General features: G+C 46.6%; 1 protein-coding gene across 1 annotated transcript; it reads left to right on the forward strand.

Moving 5' to 3' along the window:
- The first annotated feature begins 561 nt into the window (after positions 1–561).
- On the forward strand, positions 562–7,451 carry Tsn (translin). Its single transcript, XM_057770920.1, has 6 exons — positions 562–896; positions 1,998–2,091; positions 3,083–3,179; positions 4,047–4,162; positions 4,574–4,653; positions 4,998–7,451. The coding sequence occupies exons 1-6, from the start codon at positions 831–833 to the stop codon at positions 5,229–5,231; spliced, it is 687 nt and encodes a 228-aa protein (XP_057626903.1). The 5' UTR covers positions 562–830; the 3' UTR covers positions 5,232–7,451.
- The last annotated feature ends 13,019 nt before the right edge of the window (positions 7,452–20,470 follow it).

The raw sequence follows: 20,470 nt of genomic DNA on the forward strand, positions 1-20,470 counted from the left end.
GAGCTCAACACCAGCCTAGTTAAGACCCTGATGAATGACAAATGAGCACGTGACTGCCCCACGGTGTTTTTTGTTTTGTTTTAAGAGACAGGGTTCTTCTGTGTAACAGCCCTAGCTGTTCTGGAACTTGCTTTGTAGACCAGGATGGCCTCGAACTCAAGGAGATCCTCCTGCCTCTGCTTCCAGAGTGCTGGGGTTAAAGGCAGCCACCATTTACTGTTTTTGTTTAACAAATTACTTCTTTCGACATTCTTTTACACTCAGTTTATGCATGTTGTTTGTTGTGAAGCACGCGAACTATTTTTTCTTCCCTTGGTTTGAAGTATGTAAATAACATATGCATATGCATAAGCAAACGGCACCATCCGCAGGCCCCGCCCTCTTTGAGCCACGTGCAGCTAAGGCGCCCCCCCCACCCCGTTTCCCCGAGATGCCTAGGACTTGTGCCCGCCTTCGGCCCCGCCTCCTCAGTTGGAGCAGCCTATCAGCTGGCCTATGGCCACGTGCCTCCGAGGCCCCTTCGGTAGGGCTGTTTGCGGAGATGCCTATCTGCGGGCGGCAGGCGAGGTCCGCCCTTAGTGCTGCTGTCCGGCGTCGGGACACGCGCCCGGCACGGGACATTGAGCGCGGCGCCTCAGGCAGTGCGGCGGGCAGCCCCGGCTCCGGCGCGCCGCGGCTGTGGGAAGACCCCGGCGCCAGCGGTGGCGCAGAGCCGGTGGACGCGGCGGTAGCGACAGGGACGGGCTGTACGAGCGAGTTCGCTGCTCGTCCGTGAGACGCGCTTCTTCGGCGGGGTTCCGGCGCTGGCTGGTTGTTGGGCGGCCGGCGCCATGTCTGTGAGCGAGATCTTCGTGGAGCTGCAGGGCTTTTTGGCTGCCGAGCAGGACATCCGAGAGGCGAGCCTCCCCACCTTTCTCCCTTTTCCTTGCCAGGCTGGGCTACGTGGTCCCGCCCCTGCTCGGTCTCTTGTTTTCGGGTCCGATGGGTTCAGGTTAGGCCGCCTCTCGGTTCCGGATTCGACTTCTCTTCTTGCTCCTCAGCATCATCTGCCTCTTTGAATATCACTTCTCCCTCCTGACACTTTGAAATACCACTGTTTCAGCATTCCAGTCCCTGGCTTCCTTAACGCCCGGGGCGATCAGTCAGTACACCTTTCCTGTACTGGTTGCTGGTATTTTTTTTTTTTTTAAAGTACTTACTATCCTTCCTTAAAAACAAACCCAAACCAAACTCTCCTATAGCTTCTCATCCCACATAGAATTAAAACAAAAATCTAGATGCTGCTGTGGCTCATAAGGTCTCTCTCCCTGATCTCATTTTACACTTGTCATTGTATGTGTGTTCAAATTTACTATTTTATTCCTCTAGTGCTTCAGATATTGTACTGTCTGCGTTTGCTGGAATTTATCTCCTGCTTTCGCTGACTCTTTGTATCGGAGACCCTGTGTGGCCTCGAACTTGAAACTCTAACCTTTAGCGTCTTTCTGCACGGACGTCACCACGAGAACAATTTGTGGTTCTCGTCTTGACCTTAAAACGTAAAGGATTGCTTTTCTGCTAGCTTTTAAAATCAAGAAAAATTAAAAAATGTTTACGTGTCTTATTTGTTAAATTGCCAAAAGGGATTGCTTGCTTCTTCAGTGATTGCTAATGCCCGTCACTAAATGTGCTTAATGAGTGTGTGTATGAATGAATGAAAACCTCTCAACCAGTCTTTGTTCTATAGACAACATTTACATTGCCGACTGTTCATTTTTAAAGTGTCTCAGGTGGGTACTTGGGCAGGTGGCTGTTTTTCTCTTCTGGCCCCCTGAGGAATCTAAGGCTTTTAGTGACAAGAACTAGTCCATGGAAGAGTGTGGGTTCATGCCTGAAGAGTCCTTTCTTGTGAAGGTCCTGAGGGCTGTGCCTGCATGTGAGGTTGTGGTAGCTTGTTTATATGTGTCTGTGGTAATGATTACACTGACCTTATCTAACTTTTATTTTTAATTCTCTAGGAAATTCGAAAAGTTGTACAGAGTTTAGAACAAACTGCTCGAGAGATTTTGACCCTGCTTCAAGGGGTCCATCAGGGTACGGGGTTTCAGGACAGTAAGTGCTTTGCTTTTCTTTTGAAGATTTTTGTGCAATCTATCAGTCTCTAAATCACTTTCCATTAAGAAGATATACCCAATACATCCATGTCATTTTATTGTGTAAAATGTCCATTGTGCTTTTTTATAGCAGTAAAAATTGGAGCATAGTGGTTTGATCAGTTTATGGATTTGCTATATTCCCGGCTGCCTGGCTTGCTTATGCCCTCAAATAATTACATGGAAACTGTATTCTTTTAAACACTGCTTGGCCCATTAGTTCTAGCCTCTTATTGGCTAATTTTCACAACTTAATTAACCCATTTCTAATAATCTGTGTAGCACCACGAGCTGGTGGCTTACCAGGGAAATCTTAACCTGCGTCTGTGTCGGGTGGGAGAACTGACCGACTCGGCTTTCTTTCTTTCAGCATTTTGTTCTGTTTACTCCGCCTACCTAATTTTCTGTCCTATTAAAGGGCCAAGGCAGTTTCTTTATTTAACCAATGAAGTCAACACAAAACAGAAGACTCCCACATCATTCTTGGCATTTTGATTGGTTTTCAACTTGTGCATAGTATGGTTTAAGTAAGGATGTTTGTTGCTGTGACATTCTACTGGCATTAATTACAGCTGCTTAAAAACCTTGTAAATCTAGCTGGGCGGTGGTGGCGCACACCTTTAATCCCAGCACTTGGGTGGCAGAGGAAGCGGATCTCTGTTGTAAGATGCAGCCAGTGTAGCTAAGAGCTGAGATGGTTTTCTGATGGAGTCTTATAGTAACAGCTTGCAGATTTCTAAGGCAAGTCATTTACATAGGGATGTAGAGTTTATCAATCTGAGAATCGCTGTGAGGCAGCAACAGTCAGGTATCGGAGGACAGGTAGAAGTAGATGCTGAGGGGTACCAGTCTCTGCTTTTCAGTTGTTTCACGTCCAGGTAGACTACAAGGACTGTGTCTGCAGTTCGGTAAGTTTTTCATTATTAAACATGACTATTTTTTCTGACCAGTTCCAAAGAGGTGCTTGAAAGCGCGAGAACATTTTGGTACGGTGAAGACGCATCTGACGTCTCTGAAGACCAAGTTCCCTGCCGAGCAGTACTACAGGTCTGTAAGAAAACGGGCACTGTTCGTAACATCAGGCTCTGAAGGGACAGGATGATTTCATATGGATAGGTAAAAGTCTTGTAGAAGGAACCACAAGGATTATGTTGATAATAATGGCAGTAAAACTAGCATTTTCATATTTTCTTTTTTTTTGGTTTTTCGAGAACGGGTTTCCCTGTGTAACAGTCCTAGCTGTCCTGGAACTAACTCTTGTAGACCAGGCTGGCCTTGAACTCACAGGGATTTACCTTCCTCTTCCTCCCGAGTGCTGGGATTAAAGGCATGCGCCACCACTACCCGGCTGCATTTTCATATTTTCTAATATTTACTTTCAAACAATTTACAAGGAAACCGTTACTTTAGAAAATTTTATTTGTTGAGATTGTAATTTAGTTGCAACATTCCTCCCCCTCCCTTCCTTTCATTTTAGCCCAAGGGGCCTCAGACTTGGTATTTAGTAAGGATAATGGCCTTGAACATCTCACCCTCCTGCCTTTACCTCCTGAGTGCTGGGATTACAAAGTCTGCCACCATTCCTGGTTTATACTGTGTGTGGACTAGAGCCCAGGGCAAACACTATACCACCTGAGCCCTGTTTAATTTTAATTTTTATATTAGTAAAAAATTGGATTGTGATTCTAGTTGATTAAACTTACAAGTAAATATTATAAATCTGAACGTATCAAACTTATACCAAATCTATTTAATGTATTTGAGTGCTGAATGGCTTCTGTCTGTTTTACATATTGAGGTTGCACACAGATTTTGTTTGTAGAAGAACGCCATTTCTAATGCACTGGGTTGAGCCATACCAGGTGTGTCCTTGTGGCAGTCCTTAACTTGGTACCTGCTGTACCTTTCCTGCAGGTTTCACGAGCACTGGCGGTTTGTGCTCCAGCGCCTTGTCTTCCTGGCGGCCTTCGTAGTGTATTTGGAAACAGAGACCCTGGTGACTCGAGAGGCGGTTACGGAGATTCTTGGCAGTAAGTGCCTTCGTGTGATCTGTAGAGTCTTCTATATTAGCTTAGGTTTTGGTGTCGGGGGACTATCTTCTGTGTTTGTGAGTGTGTGTGTGTGTGTGCGTGCGTGTGTGAGGCCAATAACTGCAGTGCATTATTTGTGTGTGTGCACAGAACGTGCTCATGTGGAGGTCAGAGGACAGCTTGGGTGTTGGTTTCCCTTCTGTTCTGTCAGTCAGTTCCCAGTATTGAACTGAGGTCATCAGGCTGGGAGGCTACCATGAGCTGCATACAGTAGTATCTATAGAGTTGGTAAGGGTGGGAACACCCTAAGAAGCTAGAAAAGATTTTCATCTCTTGATTTAATGTATATGTGTGTATCTTTATATTCTTCTACATATCATGACTCTGTTTTTTATTCTGATGTGTTTTCAGTTGAACCAGATCGGGAAAAAGGATTTCATTTGGACGTGGAAGATTATCTCTCGGGAGTTTTAATTCTTGCCAGTGAGCTGGTAAGAATGTGGGTGTTGGGCATGGTCCTGTGTGCATGTTTGTGAGTGTCCTTGTGGAGGCCCAAGGACAAACTTGCTGTCGTTCCTTGTGCTGGCCACCTTTTTTTTTTTTTTTTTTTTTTTGAAGAAAAAAAATCATGTTTATTGTGTTTGTGTGCGTGCATGTGCCATGGAGTCTGCATGGAAATCACAAGACAAGTTTTAGTGGGTTCTTGCTTAACATGTACATGAACGTGGAGCACCAGTTCAGTGTAGTAGGTGTCTAGATTTGAGGTTCTAGCGGTTACTGGGAGGAGGTGCTGAGGGAGAAACCTCACAGTGACGCCCTGATTTCTCCTGTGCAGTCGCGGCTGTCTGTCAACAGTGTGACGGCCGGGGACTACTCTCGGCCCCTTCACATCTCGACTTTCATCAATGAGCTGGATTCAGGCTTCCGCCTTCTCAACCTGAAAAACGACTCGCTGAGGAAGCGCTACGATGGCCTGAAGTACGATGTGAAGAAAGTAGAGGAGGTGGTCTATGACCTTTCCATCCGCGGCTTTAATAAGGAGACGGCGGCGGCTGGTGGTGAAAAATAGAATCTTCTCCCTGCGCTGGCCTTGCCGACCTGGCCTTTGCTAGGGAGGGTAGCACGGTGCCTCTTCTGTAGTTAGCACGCCAGTTGCTAAGCACTGCGCTTTATTTTCGTAACCGGCTGTGTGGTGTGCGTATCAGAATTGAGATACTTTTTGGATATATAAAAGCCCTTTCCACGGATAGGATTTTTGTTGACGTTTCAGTGAGCTTGCTGTGTACTTTGTTGTATTCCCATTTTGTCGAAAGTGTAAATGTCGGTCTCTTGGTAAAAGTCCTTTTCTTGCTTACCGGACTGTTGATGTGATTAACAAGTTTGTTTATTTGTTTGTGATTCTTCCAGAAGAGACCCATGTTTTCTAGGTTCGAGTTCGTGCTCCATTCCCAGTCCTAGCCTGGATATAGTGTGAGAATAGACAAGGGAACTTTATTTTCCCCTTTTTATTGTAAGTTGTGTAAATTAGTTAAGTTTTTTTTTTTTTCGGAGAAAATTAGAGAACCCGATTCCTTCACTGCCATGAGAATACAGCAGATGGAGCTGTCCAGTCCAGCTCAGCAAGGCCAGTTTAGAAAGACCTCTGAAGTGATGTCTGTTTGCTAGAGACCTTGTCTTCTGAGGCCACCTTACGTCCTGCCTGCCGTAGCAGTTGTAGTCTCCACACCTGTTGTGAGCTCACACCTGTGTGTTGTATCCGTGAGCCGTGAGACCTTTTCCCAGCAGGCACTAGACCTGGTCTGGGAGTAGAAAGCCATCCTCATGCATTCATCCACTAGCTGTACCCAAGGAGCATCTTCTTACAGAAAACAATGCCGTTTGGTGTGGAAGAAGTAAAACTTGGCTTTAAAAATTCCACGTGATTGGTAGTATTTTTTGTAATAAGAAATTTCAGGTTTTGATGCTATCAGTTCCTTTTAAATGTGTAGTTCATGGTAGTCATGTAAACCCTGTGAACTTCTCGGACCCTTCTCCTCTTTAGATAGTACAAGAATGCGTATCTGGCCATTCCTGGGGCAGGACTGAAATTGTTAACAGTCACGGCTAATGATGTAGCTCAGTGGTAGAGCACTTGCCTGGCAGGGGTGAGGCCCTGGGTCCATCCCCGGGATGTAAAAAAACAAAAAGCCCCAAATCCAATGAACAAAAATTTTCACCCTACTTTTTTTTGTACCCTGTGAAAAGAAGCTGCTGGTATTTCCAGTGAAATAGGAAGTATTTAGGAAATGTCCCCTTTCTTGCTTGATAATAGTTTGGGCTTCTTGTTTGTGCAGTGGGATATTTGACACTGGCTTTTATCAGGTGGTGGTTTAAGGCTGACTGGAAAGTGGGGCCTGAGAGTGCAGGCCTGTACTCCAGCTACTCAGGAGGCTAAGGCAGGAGGATGGCAAATTCAGGCCTCAAGGCTTGCCTGGCTAATTGAGTGAGACCTTGTGACATAAACAACCTAGAAGATGAGGGTGTTTCAGCGACCATGTCTTCCTAGCGTGTTCGAGGCCTAGGTTCAGTCCCTCATTTTGCAGTGGGGTGAGGCAAGGCCGACCTTAATCCCCGTCACAGGGAAGGAGCAGGGGTGAGATGTGATTGCTCTGTATGGTCGGGCATGTAGACCAGCTTTCTTCATGGTCCTTTTTGCGGGGTTAGAATAGGTTATTAGGCTATTTTTTGTTAGTTTGCCTTTGAGACAGGGAAATAGTCCAGGCTGGCCTGGGACTCACACCTCTGTTTCCAGCTCCTGAGTACAGGTTTAGGCCTTTGGACATGTCCAGGAAGGTTGTTAAAATGCTCAGTGTTAGCACAGTCTGGACTGAGTAGGTTTTTCTGCTGCACGTTCAGTTAGAGATAGGAGGTTCCCCAGGTCCTTGCTTTGTTGCTCAGGTGTGGGTTCTGCTGGACACATTAAAGCTCTTGCCAAACGGTCTAGATTTCCCTATTCAGAGACAGAGGGTGTGATATCCCACCTGTAGTGTTGTCTATACTGGGCTCAACCTCCTGGGCTCAAGCCCTCCTCCTGCCTCAGCCTGCCAAGTAGCTGGGACTCTTGCCAGTGCCGTTGCACCTCCCTAACTCTTGAACTTGAGTTCTAACAGTGCAGTGAAATTGCACTTAGAGCAAAGGCGTACCTCTGGTGTCATAATTCCATCAGAGAGTTTTGAAGCGTCATGTTGATAATTAGTTGTGTTCATTGCTGGCTTGTAAAGCAATAAAACTGTTGTTGGTCCCTTTGTAACTTAGTGTGCTTCTGTTTGAGCTCTCCTCCACGGAGAATTAACTGCTGATGTTTCTCTGAGGGTGAAGGAGCCGAGAGTGGTAAGCATGTGCTGCTGTGTGATAGTGACTCTAACCAAGACACCGCTGACCACACCTGGGCTCTAATGTGAAGTACAGGCAATGTCTGGAATCTACCTCCACCAGGAGATTTAAAGGTATTTGAATTGAAGATGTCAAGAAACTGTGCCTCTGGTTTTAGTTTGTTTTTGTTTTGATGACCTGTGGATTAAACCCAGGGCCTCACATATGCTAAACGTTCATTCTACCACTGAGATACACAGCTCCCAGAATTATTCTTCGTTTATTTTTTTGAGACAGGGTCTCATGGAGCCCAGACGGCCTTCAGTTTGCTGTGTAGCTGAGGATGATTTGAACTTCTGATCTTCCTGCCTCTGTTTCCTGAGAGCCAGGCTTTCAGGTCTGATCCCCAGTACTGTCCTGCTGGGGATCGAGTCCAGGGTTTGCACATGCTAGACAAACATTCTACCAACCATGGATAGCCTCAGCCTCAACTGTGCTTTAATTTTAGGAATCCAGGGCAGCCCAAGAGATCATGGCTCTTTCATGCTGCCCCAGCGCAGCCTGGATGCTGAGACTGGCGGGTGTGTGTGTGTGTGTGTGCGTGATTGAGACACGGAGGCTTCTTTTCAAGTGGAAGAACAGCAACCTTTATTTTGCCCTGAGTCTTTTATATCTCTACTGCTTCTGTGGAAAACCACCGGCCAGAAAGAACACAAACATCCTTGTCGGTCAGGGGGAGTGAGGGCAGCTTGATCACAACATTTCAGAGGACCTGCATTGGCTGTCCTGCACCCATGTCAGTCTGGTGGCTCAACTGCCTGTAACTGCAGCTTCAGGGATGCCAGGAAATGTGATGCTCTCTTCTGACTTCCTTGGGCAATCACGTGCACATTCGTGTACTCCTACACAGTACACATGCATACGTATAATTAAAAATAAAACTCAAAAACAACAACAAAACTAAAAAAGAAAACCAGTTAGGGCCCGGCAAGATGGTTCAGTGGGGGAAGGTTTTTGCCATCAAACCTTATAACCTGAGTTTAGTCTTGTGGACCTGAGGATCCCACATGGTGTAAGGAGAGAAAGGACTTCCACAGGTTGTCTTTTGATTACACATTAATGTGCACACAGAATAAATAAGCTATAGTAAGGGTTTCTTGGAGGCGCCAGAAAGACTTCCTAGCTCCTGGGTAGGCAGAAGAAGAGCTGCCCGAGCCCTGTTCTTACTGAAGTTTTATTTGGACTGAACTGTTTTTCTTTCAGCTGGAGCTTCCTAGCCATGCCTGACAGGAAGACTTGGTATCCAGCTGTATTCAGGTCTCTAGAGGAACAGGATTCTTGCAATGAGGACATTATAAAAGGGATCTGTTAGATTGGCTTCCTTGTATAATACGGACTGCTTAGTTCAACAGTGGCTGTCTGCACACTGCAGAGGCTGAGGCTTAGTCCCCCAGTTACTTGAGTGAAGGGTGACTGCTGATGGCAGAAGCGGGGCAGATGCTCTCACCGGCAGGGCATGAAGGCCCTCTGGGAGGGTCTTCCCCCTTCAGTCAGTCTTTCCTGGAAATACCCTTGTAGACCCAAGTAGAGGGAGGTGTCTTTTAATTGATCCTAGGTCCAATCAAATTGACAACCGAGATTAACTGTCAAGGCCGTTATAGTAAGAACTGCACAAATAAAAACACTTCCTCACCGGACAGTGACCCACACCCATGCTGTTGAAGCTGTGTAAACCGCTAGTACTGGATGGTTGAGGGAGGACGGACTGGGTACCAGACTGAGGTGCAGTTGACTCAGCTGGGGAGTGGAGGAGGGGGCCACCGACAGTTGAAGTGCCACCTTCCAATGTCTGGGGTGATGCTGTGTAGCAGCTAGTTTGTTGGTCAGAAGTGGGCAAGCTCCGTGGGAATGCGTGAAATGTTGAACACAAGCTGAGGGCAGAAACCACCTAAGGGCATGGTTTAATGAGTTAGGGACTGGGAGAGCGCCCAGTGACTACGAGTACACATTGCATAAGCTTGAGGACCTGAATTCAGATCCCCACTACCAATTTAGAAAAAACAAAACCCAATCTGGGTGTGGCTCTTACTCTAGTGATATTGGGGGTCCATGGGAGAGTTGCTGGGGTCTGCAGCCTGATAGCCAACTCCAGGTTCAGTGGGAGACCCTGTCTCTGCGGAAGGGGAGTATGACATTCTCCTTGGGCCCCCACCTGTGTGGGATGCACGTACTGCGACATGCGTGTGAGCGGCTGCCATATCCCACCCCCAAGACAAAACAATACCCAGACCTGTTAGGCGGAGGAAATGGAGAGGTTGTCACAGAAACCATAGAAGATGCAGTCTTTACAAGGTTTTAGGATGAGTTACATTTTATAGCTGGGTGGTGGTGGCCGCGCACACCTTTAATCCCAGCACTTGGGAGGCAGAGGCAGGCAGATCTTGTGAGTTAGAGATCAGTCTGGTCTACAGAGTGAGTTCTAGGACAGGCTCCAAAGCTACACAGAGAAAGCCTGTCTGGAGAAACCAGTAAATAAATGAGCGAGTGAGTAAATACCTGGATCTTTGACAGTGTCCTACCTGTAGGTAGTGCATTGGCCTCTTGTCTCCCTCCTACCCCTAATGCCCTATTCCCCCTAGTCCCTTTTCCAGGTTCCTGTCTGTTTTGTTTCATAATTCACGCCTGCCCCTCCTCTAGTGTCTTAGGTTACTATTGCTCTAGTGTCTTAGGTTACTATTGCTCTAGTGTCTAAGGTTACTATTGCTCTAGTGTCTTAGGTTACTATTGCTCTAGTGTCTAAGAGTTACTATTGCTCTAGTGTCTAAGGTTACTATTGCTCTAGTGTCTTAGGTTACTATTGCTCTAGTGTCTAAGGGTTACTATTGCTCTAGTGTCTTAGGGTTACTATTGCCCTAGTGTCTTAGGTTACTATTGCCCTAGTGTCTAAGGGTTACTATTGCTCTAGTGTCTAAGGTTACTATTGCTCTAGTGTCTAAGGTTACTATTGCTCTAGTGTCTAAGGTTACTATTGCTCTAGTGTCTAAGGTTACTATTGCTCTAGTGTCTTAGGTTACTATTGCTCTAGTGTCTAAGGGTTACTATTGCTCTAGTGTCTAAGGGTTACTATTGCTCTAGTGTCTAAGGGTTACTATTGCTCTAGTGTCTAAGGTTACTATTGCTCTAGTGTCTAAGGTTACTATTGCTCTAGTGTCTTAGGTTACTATTGCTGTGATGAAACACTGACCAGCAAGTTGTGGAGGAAAGGGTTTATACGATTTACATTTTCACAGGACCGCCAGCCCAGAATTGGTCCCACCCACAATGGACTGGGCCCGTCCTCATCAATCACTAATTAAGAAAATGCCCTACAGGCTTGCCTATAGCTGGATCTTAAATAGGTATTTTCTCAGATGATTCTAGAATAAATCAAGTTGCTGGGCGGTGGTGGCGCACGCCTTTAATCCCAGCACTTGGGAGGCAGAGGCAGGCGGATCTCTGTGAGTTCGAGACCAGCCTGGTCTACAAGAGCTAGCTAGTTCCGGGACAGGCTCCAAAACCACAGAGAAACCCTGTCTCGAAAAACCAAAAAAAGAAAAAAAAAACCAAGTTGCCATATACCAGCCGGCGCACCTAGAATCCACCAGTAGTGTATAGTTTGGCAGGGGAGGGTTGGGTCGCATGGGCTTACTGTTAGGGGCTCTTGAGAGACTTTCTGCAGGCGCGCTGTAGGCGGCTGCTGCCGCTGTGGGATCATGGTCACATGGGCTGTGACATGCCCACTTCACAGCCCTGGCTGTTCCTGTTCTCTTTCCGGTATTTGTGCCGCAGTGGTGCCAGTGGAATCAGCGGACAGCTTGCCGGAACCAGTTTTCTCCCCTGCTGGATCCTGAGGCTCAAACTCAGGCCGGGAGATTTTTAACACAGCATCTCATGGCCTGAGAACCACGTGGCTTTGTAGGGTAGGTCAGGTGGGCTGTGTTGTCCTAACTGCCAAAGTCTGCAGGCATTGCCGGTAGGTGGTCTCATTCTGACACAGGCCCTGTGCAGTGCAGGATGGCAGGGAATCTGCTTCTATTATTCCCTAGCTGGCAGCTACAAACCTGACAATGGCGGTCGCAGGGAGAGACAAAAAACTGCAAGCTCTCGCACCCACACACGCTCCTGTTTGGGGATGATACATCATCACCTTTAGAGTCAGTTCCTGTGAACTAGACTCCTCGCCCTGTTAAACTATAAAAAGCCAGGATATGAAATCGTGTGGTGCAGGACAGAAGTTGGAGCTGGAGAGTCAAATATAAGGATGGGAGAATTCGGCGCGCCTCTGGATACACAGGAGTGAGAGTGGGCTTGGGTCGCAGGCCACACTTGGCTGTGGTGACAAGAGGTGGATCTGTGGGTTTCCTGTGAAAGGCCCCAGGAATGGGGAGACTCTCACTCAAGTCTCGGGGGATAGCCCCCCCCCCCCCCAGGAACTCACAAGAGACCGTCCTTGCTGCAATCACACAAGGTTCATTGACAGGACAGGAACCAGAGCACTGGGGCTGAAACTCATTTCCCACCCGCGGGGGTAGAGAGTTTGACCCCGAGTAGCTGGGAGAAGGGGTATTTAAGGGAAGAAACCACAACCCAATAACTCAAAGTGGTTAGGGAGGGCATCATTGGAAAATTCCGAAAATACCAGTGATAATCACAAGGGGGTAACTCCCTGTTTCAAGATTATTCTCAAGATTATAATCTAACTTTATGGTCAGCTAGTTCCTGTAACAGAGTTACCTAGGTTAGGAACTGGCTAACCTAGACTTTTGGTTCTTCTCTCCCTGCTAGATTTTTTTGGCTCTGCTCTTTCTGCTAGAGGGGTCTGGATTTATCCGGGTCTTTCACCTGCTTGGGAGATAGATAACAGCTGAGCTAGCATCAGTGTTGGGTTTGTATGTGTGTTTTATAACTTCTTTTTTTTTTTTTGAGACAAGGCCTCATCTATCCAATACTGACCTTCAGCTTGCTGTTTAGCCAAGAATGACCTTGAACTACTGCATCTTCCTGCCTTGATAGCTAAGGAAAACTACCTGCTAAGTATCTGAAATTGGAACCCCATGGGGGACACCCTTGTGTCTTGGTCTGTGTCCTCCCTGTCCCCATATCTATGTGGAAGAGAGGAAGAAATAATACACATCAGCTAAAATCCTCCCCTCTCGCTTCTGATTGTTACCATAGGGCCCTGTGTTACAAACTGGCTGCTAACAGGAAAAAGGACAGTCAACACAGTTAAGATATCAACCTTTTTTTTTTTTTTTTTTGGTTTTTCGAGACAGGGTTTCTCTGTGGCTTTGGAGCCTGTCCTGGAACTAGCTAGCTCTTGTAGACCAGGCTGGTCTCGAACTCACAGAGATTCACCTGCCTCTGCCTCCCAAGTGCTGGGATTAAAGGCGTGCGCCACCACCGCCCGGCGATATCAACCTTTAGAACTGCATAAATGTGAGCCAATGACTGGATTTACAGGAGCCAGAGACAGCAGGGGATGTAGCAGCTGAGGACTCCATCTTAGAAGTCTGCGGCTCCTGAGACAACACCAGGAGGAATCGCAGGAGTGCAAAAGACCTGTGACTTTCTCTCACAAGAGTAAATCGTGGCCTTTGGCTTTAATAGCAGCCCTCGCCTTTTAGCTCAGTTCCAAAGCCACCTGTGGGAACTGAGGACAGCTGTAGCTTAAATAAAAACTCGGCTAATTACAATTTGATAGAACTCAGGTGCTCTTGCATGTCTTCTGACTCCTAACACAGCCTCTACGCGCTCAGAGCTGGGATTCCAGGCTTCACCATACCTGGTTTTTCTTTTCAGTGCTAGGCTTTGTGTCCGGCAGGCGAGCAGTCTGCCCATTGGAGAGCACCCCAGCCAGCATCCAGGGAGCTGTGTTGCCCTTGACTTCCTAAGTTGTTTTTTTTTTTTTTTTATTCTTTTTTAATTAAAATTTCCAACTGCTCCCCGTTTCCCATTTCCCTCCCCTCCTCCCACACATTGCTCCCTCCCCCCACTCCCCTCCCCCATCCCCACTCCTCTTCTCCTCCCCCCAGTCCATTCCCCCTCCCTCTCGATACTGAAGAGCAGTCCAAATTCCCTGCCCTACAGGAAGACCAAGGTCCTCCCACTTCCATCCAGGCCCAGGAAGGTGAGCAACAAAACAGGCTAAGCTCCCACAAAGCCAGTTCATGTATTAGGATCGAAACCTAGTGCCATTGTCCTTGGCTTCTCATCAGCCTTCATTGTCCGCCATGTTCAGAGAGTCCAGTTTCAACCCCTGCTTATTCAGTCCCAGTCCAGCTGGCCTTGAAGAGCTCCCAATAGATCAGTTCCACTGTCACAGTGGGTGGGTGCACGCCTCGTGGTCCTGATTTCCTTGGTCATGTTCTCCCTCCTTCTGCTCCTCATTTGGACCTTAAGAGCTCCGACGGTTGCTCCAATTTGGGTCTCTGTCTCTCTCTCGATCTATCGCCAGTTGAAAGTTCCTGTGCCATTCTTCTTGGCCTCTCGTCAGCTCTCATTGTCCGCCACATTCCGAGAGTCCGGTTTTATCCCATGTTTTTTCAGTAGCAGTCCAGCTGACCTTGGTGAGCTCCCAATAGATCGGCCCCACTGTCCCAGTGGTTGGGTGCACCCCTCATGGTCCTGACTTCCTTGTTCATGTTCTCTCTCCTTCTGCTCCTCATTATAACCTTGGGAGCTCAGTCCTTCCTAAGTTTTAAACGGTGAAGCAAAGCCAATTATCTTTTACGATTGTATCGAAATGATTTAAGGAGATGGGCTCTTGGTGTGTTGCCTACGCTAGCCTTGTACTCTGGCTCAAGCGATGCTTCAGCTAGAGTCTTTTAAGTAGTTGGGCTGTCGTCACGTGCTGTTGGGCTAGTTTTAACTCTATCTTCGGTGTTCATGTAGACCGCTTTACCCTTGATGATCTGTGGGATTCCTCCCTAGCCCAAGAAGACCCAGAGGAAATCCTAGAATAACCTAACTTTCATCTGGGTGGAGTTGCCTTTAAAATTAGCATGAAAATGAGGGGATAATTTGGCTTTGCTTTAAGATGTTAGGGCGTTGTGTCTTACGTTTCTTGTTGTTTGTGATTAGATACTCTGACAAGTGCAAACCAAGTAGAAACAATTGACCTTGAGGCACAGTGGGGAACTCCTAGTAGCCGGAGCTTGAGGCACGTTTCATTGTCCATCTGGAGACAGAAATGAAAGCACACTGGTGCTCAGCTGGCTTCTCCCTTTTATTCAGTCCAATATCAGAGCCCACTGAATGGAACCATTCAAAATAGGTTCCACCCCCCCCACCCCCCACCCCTCCCCACCCCCCCACCCCCCCACCCCGACAAAGCATGCCCAGAGGCCCGACTTTCAGGAGAGTCTAGATTCTGCCGAGCTGGTGATTAACATTAACTGGCACACCTAACAAACTCGAGGACCTGAGTTCATTCTCAACAAATTGGAAAAAATCCAGGCTTGTCCACGTGTCCTTAGAGTAGCCAGTGCCAGGGAGGCTAGGACTGGTTGTCCACTTTCGCCCCCACCCCTGCCCATGCCCCCTCCTGGCTCACTGGCTAGCCACTGTAGCTTACTATTTGGTTGGGAGTGAGACCTCAGCCCCCTGACACCCCTATATCCAAGGAGTCTGGGATATTTGGTTGGAAGCGTCACCCTAGCCCCTGGCATCCATTTCAAGCCCCCTTCCCTGGGAGTTGCCGTGGTCTGGACTCTACCTCCGGGAAAGCCTGCCAAGTGGTAACCCCTCCCCAGGGAGGGTAAAGAAACCTCACCAAGCAGTGACCCCTCCACAGGGAGGGTCAGGACCACTCCCACAGGCTATTTAAGCTGCCCCCCAGAAAATGAACATGTGGTCTCCGGGTTTCATGTGGCCTCCCTTCTCTCTCTCTCCCCCTCGCCATACGTTCCCTGTGCCATCTGGGAGCACTGCATTAAACATGGGCATCTTTTATTCGGTTAATTTGGTCTGATTGGAATTATTTGCATGGGCAGAGAGGCTCGTCTAAGAAATATTCCTAACACTTACCTACTGAATCACAGGTTTGTAAGAAACTGTCTTTGCCTCAGAAAAGAAGGGTGCCTAAGAAACAACCCGAGGTTATATGCACTGACTTCTGCATATGTAAATGTACCTGCATACATGTGTACCCCACCCCACAAAGGTGTTAGGGGTGCTGAAACAATGTGAACAGGTAAGAGAGTCAGTATCCAGATAAATACGAGTGCTCCTGCCATGTGTCTGCTCCTAGACAGGCTAGAGATCTGAGCGGAGGAAACCCAGTAGAGAAAATGTCTCCCTGTGATTGAGTAGCAGACCTGTGGAGCATTTTCTTAATTCGTGATTGATGTGGGAGGGCCCAGCCCATTCTTGGTGGTGCCTGAAAAGTTTGTGGCCCAATAAACCTCTCCGTCGATGTAATCCAAATCAGATCAAATCAAACCAAATTAGAAAAGCCCAGGCTTAATGGATACCAGCGCTCCCAGGTGGCCTTCCAGGCCCTCAGAGAGGAGATGGGGAAGGAAGACGGGAAACCATGTGTTTGTTCTCTAGGCAGCAGTTAAAAAACGCTGTGGGAGTGGCCTTGAGCATCTCTGAGGAGGGGTCACTGTTTGGCGGACTTTCTTAGGGATGGAGTCTAGACTGAGGCAACTCATAGGGAAGGGGTCTCCGGATGGAACTTTCCAGCCAAACAGTGCCGTCCCCGGTTGGTGGTCCTAGGTTCTATAAGAAAACAGGATGAGCAAGCCACAAGGAACAAGCCAGTAAGCAGCACCCCTCGGTGGCTTGGGCATCAGCTCCTGCCTCCAGGTTCCTGCCCTGTTTGAGTTCCTGCCCTGACTGACTTCCTTCAGTGATGGTCTATGATGTGGAAGCATAAGCTTAGTAAACTGCTTCCTCTCCTAATTGTTTTTGGTCAAGGTGTTTCCTCCCAAATCATGACATAAAGACTTCTTACCAGTTATGCATGCTCAGCCTTAGTTTCTGGCTAACTCTTAAATTGACCTGTTTCTGTTGATCTACCTTTTCCCTTGGGCTTTTTTTTTCTTCCTTCTTTCTGCATATCTTACTTTTGCTGCTTCTTATGTCTGCTGCCTGGCGGCTGCCTGGCTTCTTATTCTAAGTGTATCCCTCAATATCTTTCTTCTTTTTTGTTCTTAAGCCTAGATTGTTCTTCTTTATTTGTTCTCTCTGCCTGCCAGCCCCACCTATCATTTCTCTGCCCAGCTGTTGGCTATTCAGCTCTTTATCAGACCAATCAGGTCCCTTAGGCAGGCAAGGTGAAACAGATGCAACACATCTGTACACAATTAAAATAATATTTTATACATGCCCAACTTAATTTAATTTTTTTCTCTTTCTTTCCTCCTCCTCCCTGCTCCCCTTCTTCCCCCCTCCTCCTCTCCCCCTCCTCCTCCTCCTTCTTCTTGTGTGTGTCTGGACTCAAACTCTGGTCCTCATGGTTGTACAGCAAGTGCTTTACTAGCTGAGCCATCCCCAGCCCCTGTGTAATATTTCTGTAGTTTGCCGCTCTCACAGGACGGGTAAAGAAGGTCTCTTCATTCACAATAGATGCTCAGCATTGCCTACCGAATGAGTTTTAGAGGTGTAGAACAGCACACTGAGCAGTGGGAAGCTTATTCCACACAGAGGAGTAAGATAAAGGACTTCTGGTTTTGAATTAGTGAGCTCTCCTGTAGTAGGAGCTGCGGGCCTCTTCCCACAGCCCGGCTCATGGCTGCCTGGCTAGCTTATGCCCCAAAATAATGACACACAAACTGTATTCTTTTAAACACTGCTTGGCCCATTTCTATTCATGTGTGTAGCACCCCAAGGAGCGCTTACCGGGAAGATTCTAGCCTACGTCCATCCTGGGTCGGAGCTTCATTGCATCTGCTCTGGAGAGGAGAGCATGGCGTCTGTCTCTCAGAGGAGCTGCCCTGCATCTGAGCTCACTTCCTCTTCCTCCCAGCATTCTATTCTGTCTACTCCACCCACCTAAGGGGTAGCCTATCAAATGGGCCAAGGCAGTTTGTTTATTGACAAATGACCTTCCTGCATCATTTCCCTTTTTTCTGTTTAAACAAAAAAAAAAAAAAAGGAAGGCTTTAACATTAACATAGCAAAATTACATATAACAAAACAGTTATCAAGTAAAAATTACAATATTTACATCTCTTTTATCTTTATCATAACTAAGGAAAACTATAACTATAACTATCTATCTATTATTCAACTCCATCAAAGACTCCAGAAGAATACAATATTACCTAAGCAAACAAAAAGTAAGCAACTTCTAAACTCTAGAAATGACAGAGACATCTCACTGCCTGGACAGTCACCCAAAGTTCCTCTGTACCGTTGGGGCATCCATCTTCGGCCTAAAGGTCCATAGTATCCAGAGACGTTTCCATGAAGCAGGAAATTTAAAGGCAGTTCAGTCACTATCTGCTGTGTCCTGCAGAATGTCTCACAGACTCTTTCATGAATCAGGAACCCCGAAAGATCATCTCACCTTTAGGCAAGTTCAGCAGTCCTCTCTCTGCGGGTTCTTTGTGTCCAGTTTATACAATAGTTCAGGCAAGAGCAGTTTCTTGCCCAAATAGCTATCAAACTCCATAAGGTGCCTCTTCGATGCCCGTCTTCTGTCTTCTTGAAGTAGATTGGTGCTGCCAGGAGCAGAGTGTCTCATTGTCATGAAAAACCCTGTTATTAAAACATTTAAAATACCATATTCGCTAGCCTTTGAAAGATATGATGAATGCCTATCTGAAATATATCCATGCACATCTAGAAAATCTAACTAACATTACTACAAACTTGACTATTATTGATAATTATCCATTAACAACCTATATACATTACATTTTTAAGTGAACTACACAATAACAATACCTTAATCAATATCAGAAATACATATACATATAATAAAATTGACCTTAAATTAATATCAGTAAACGAAGATTCATATCAATGCAAATTATTCACATCTATATCATCTCCCCCTTTAAATGTAAAAGAGCATTTATAAACAATATATGGGAACATGGGCGCAGTTTTTTCTCTCCAAACTGCTTCCTGCTGAATGGGGGCGCTGTTATTCAGGTCTTTTATGGGATAACCTGTCTGCTAGGTTCATCTCAGTTGGCAGTTGAGTGAAGCAATTTTTTGAAGGTGTTCACAGCAACCCTTCAGGAGGGTGTGGTCTATCATACCATATTGAAATAGAAGCAATCCAAAGAGTCTCATCCTCTGTCAAAACAAAAGAAGAAACTCTTTTCCAAAGTATCATATCCTTAGATCCAAATTCTGAAGTTAAGGTATTTTGAAAATATCTATCTTGGATTAATTCAGCAGCATTTATAAACAAATATCTTTTAGCATCTGTTGCTCCTTCCTCAGCATTAAAACAATTCAAAGAGAGCATAATAGCATACAGTATCAAGATTCTCTGTGTATTTTCCATCTTTGTGCAGCTTTATTTTAACTCTATTTTGTTTACTTTTACTTTTATTTTATATTTTCTGTATATCTTCGTCCTGTAATAACTCTTTAGACCAGGCTGTCCTTGAACTCACAGAGATCTGTCTGTCTCTGCCTCCCAGGCAGTGGGATTAAAGGCGTGTGCTACCACACCTTGAAGTCTCAGAGGTCAGTCTCCCTCTGCCTCCCAAGTGTTGGGATTAAAGGTGTGCACTACCACACCCAACTACTCTCTTTCTTCCTTATTTTACTTTTAAGAACTTTAATTTTCAGCCTGTATATATTTTTAAACACACTGTAAATCATTTAAAGTTTTCTTTGTCTTTGAATCTCTCTTTACTGTATCTCTCTCTTTTTCTGACCACACGAGCCTTTAAATTACTGAGCAATATCAGTAGGATGAAAGCCGTGGCTTTGACGGCTGGATTCAGCCATTCCTTAGCTTTCCAGCCTCATGGCTGAGGTACCGGCTGTAGCCATGTTTACCACCACAACTCTGTGGCGTTTCAAGGTCCTTGCCAGCAAACAAGCTGCAATACTATATCCACAGACAACATTCAACTCCTCTCTCTGTAGTCAGCCCTCCTGCCTCAAACAGTCAGAGTTTGCCCTGGCAGGATGGCCCAGAAAGCCGGCATTTTAAAACAGCACAATTTTTTTCCTGCTATGGCTGAAAACCGAAAAGCATGCCTTCAGCTTTTCACCAACACCGTTTTAAGTATTTCGTGGTAGGACCTCTTAAATGAGCTGCAAGGTTTCACAGCTGAAGCTGAGTCAGGAAGCCTCTCTTAGATGAGAGCACTTGCTTGCCTCTAGCAAGCAGAGCAGACCCGAGAAATTGCTGCTACCAAGAAAACACGCTTTACTCTATTCTTTCCCAAGCTTTCTCAGGCTTTCTGTGGATGCAGTTATCCACGTGGGCGCCATCTGTAGTGGGGAGCTGCGGGCCTCTTCCCACAGCCCGGCTCATGGCTGCCTGGCTAGCTTATGCCCCAAAATAATGACACACAAACTGTATTCTTTTAAACACTGCTTGGCCCATTTCTATTCATGTGTGTAGCACCCCAAGGAGCGCTTACCGGGAAGATTCTAGCCTACGTCCATCCTGGGTCGGAGCTTCATTGCATCTGCTCTGGAGAGGAGAGCATGGCGTCTGTCTCTCAGAGGAGCTGCCCTGCATCTGAGCTCACTTCCTCTTCCTCCCAGCATTCTATTCTGTCTACTCCACCCACCTAAGGGGTAGCCTATCAAATGGGCCAAGGCAGTTTGTTTATTGACAAATGACCTTCCTGCATCACTCTCCCCAGGACCAAAGCCAAGGTTAGGGCTTGGAAGCCTCTGCCGACCGCGAAGGGAGTTCATTAAGCCCCACGCCTGCAGCCAGCCTCCGCTCAGTGTCATTTCCTGGAGCACCCCGTCAGCAAAGCTGACCATAAC

This window comes from Chionomys nivalis, chromosome 5 (genome assembly GCF_950005125.1).
Source record: "Chionomys nivalis chromosome 5, mChiNiv1.1, whole genome shotgun sequence".
Classification (NCBI taxonomy): Eukaryota; Metazoa; Chordata; class Mammalia; order Rodentia; family Cricetidae; genus Chionomys; species Chionomys nivalis.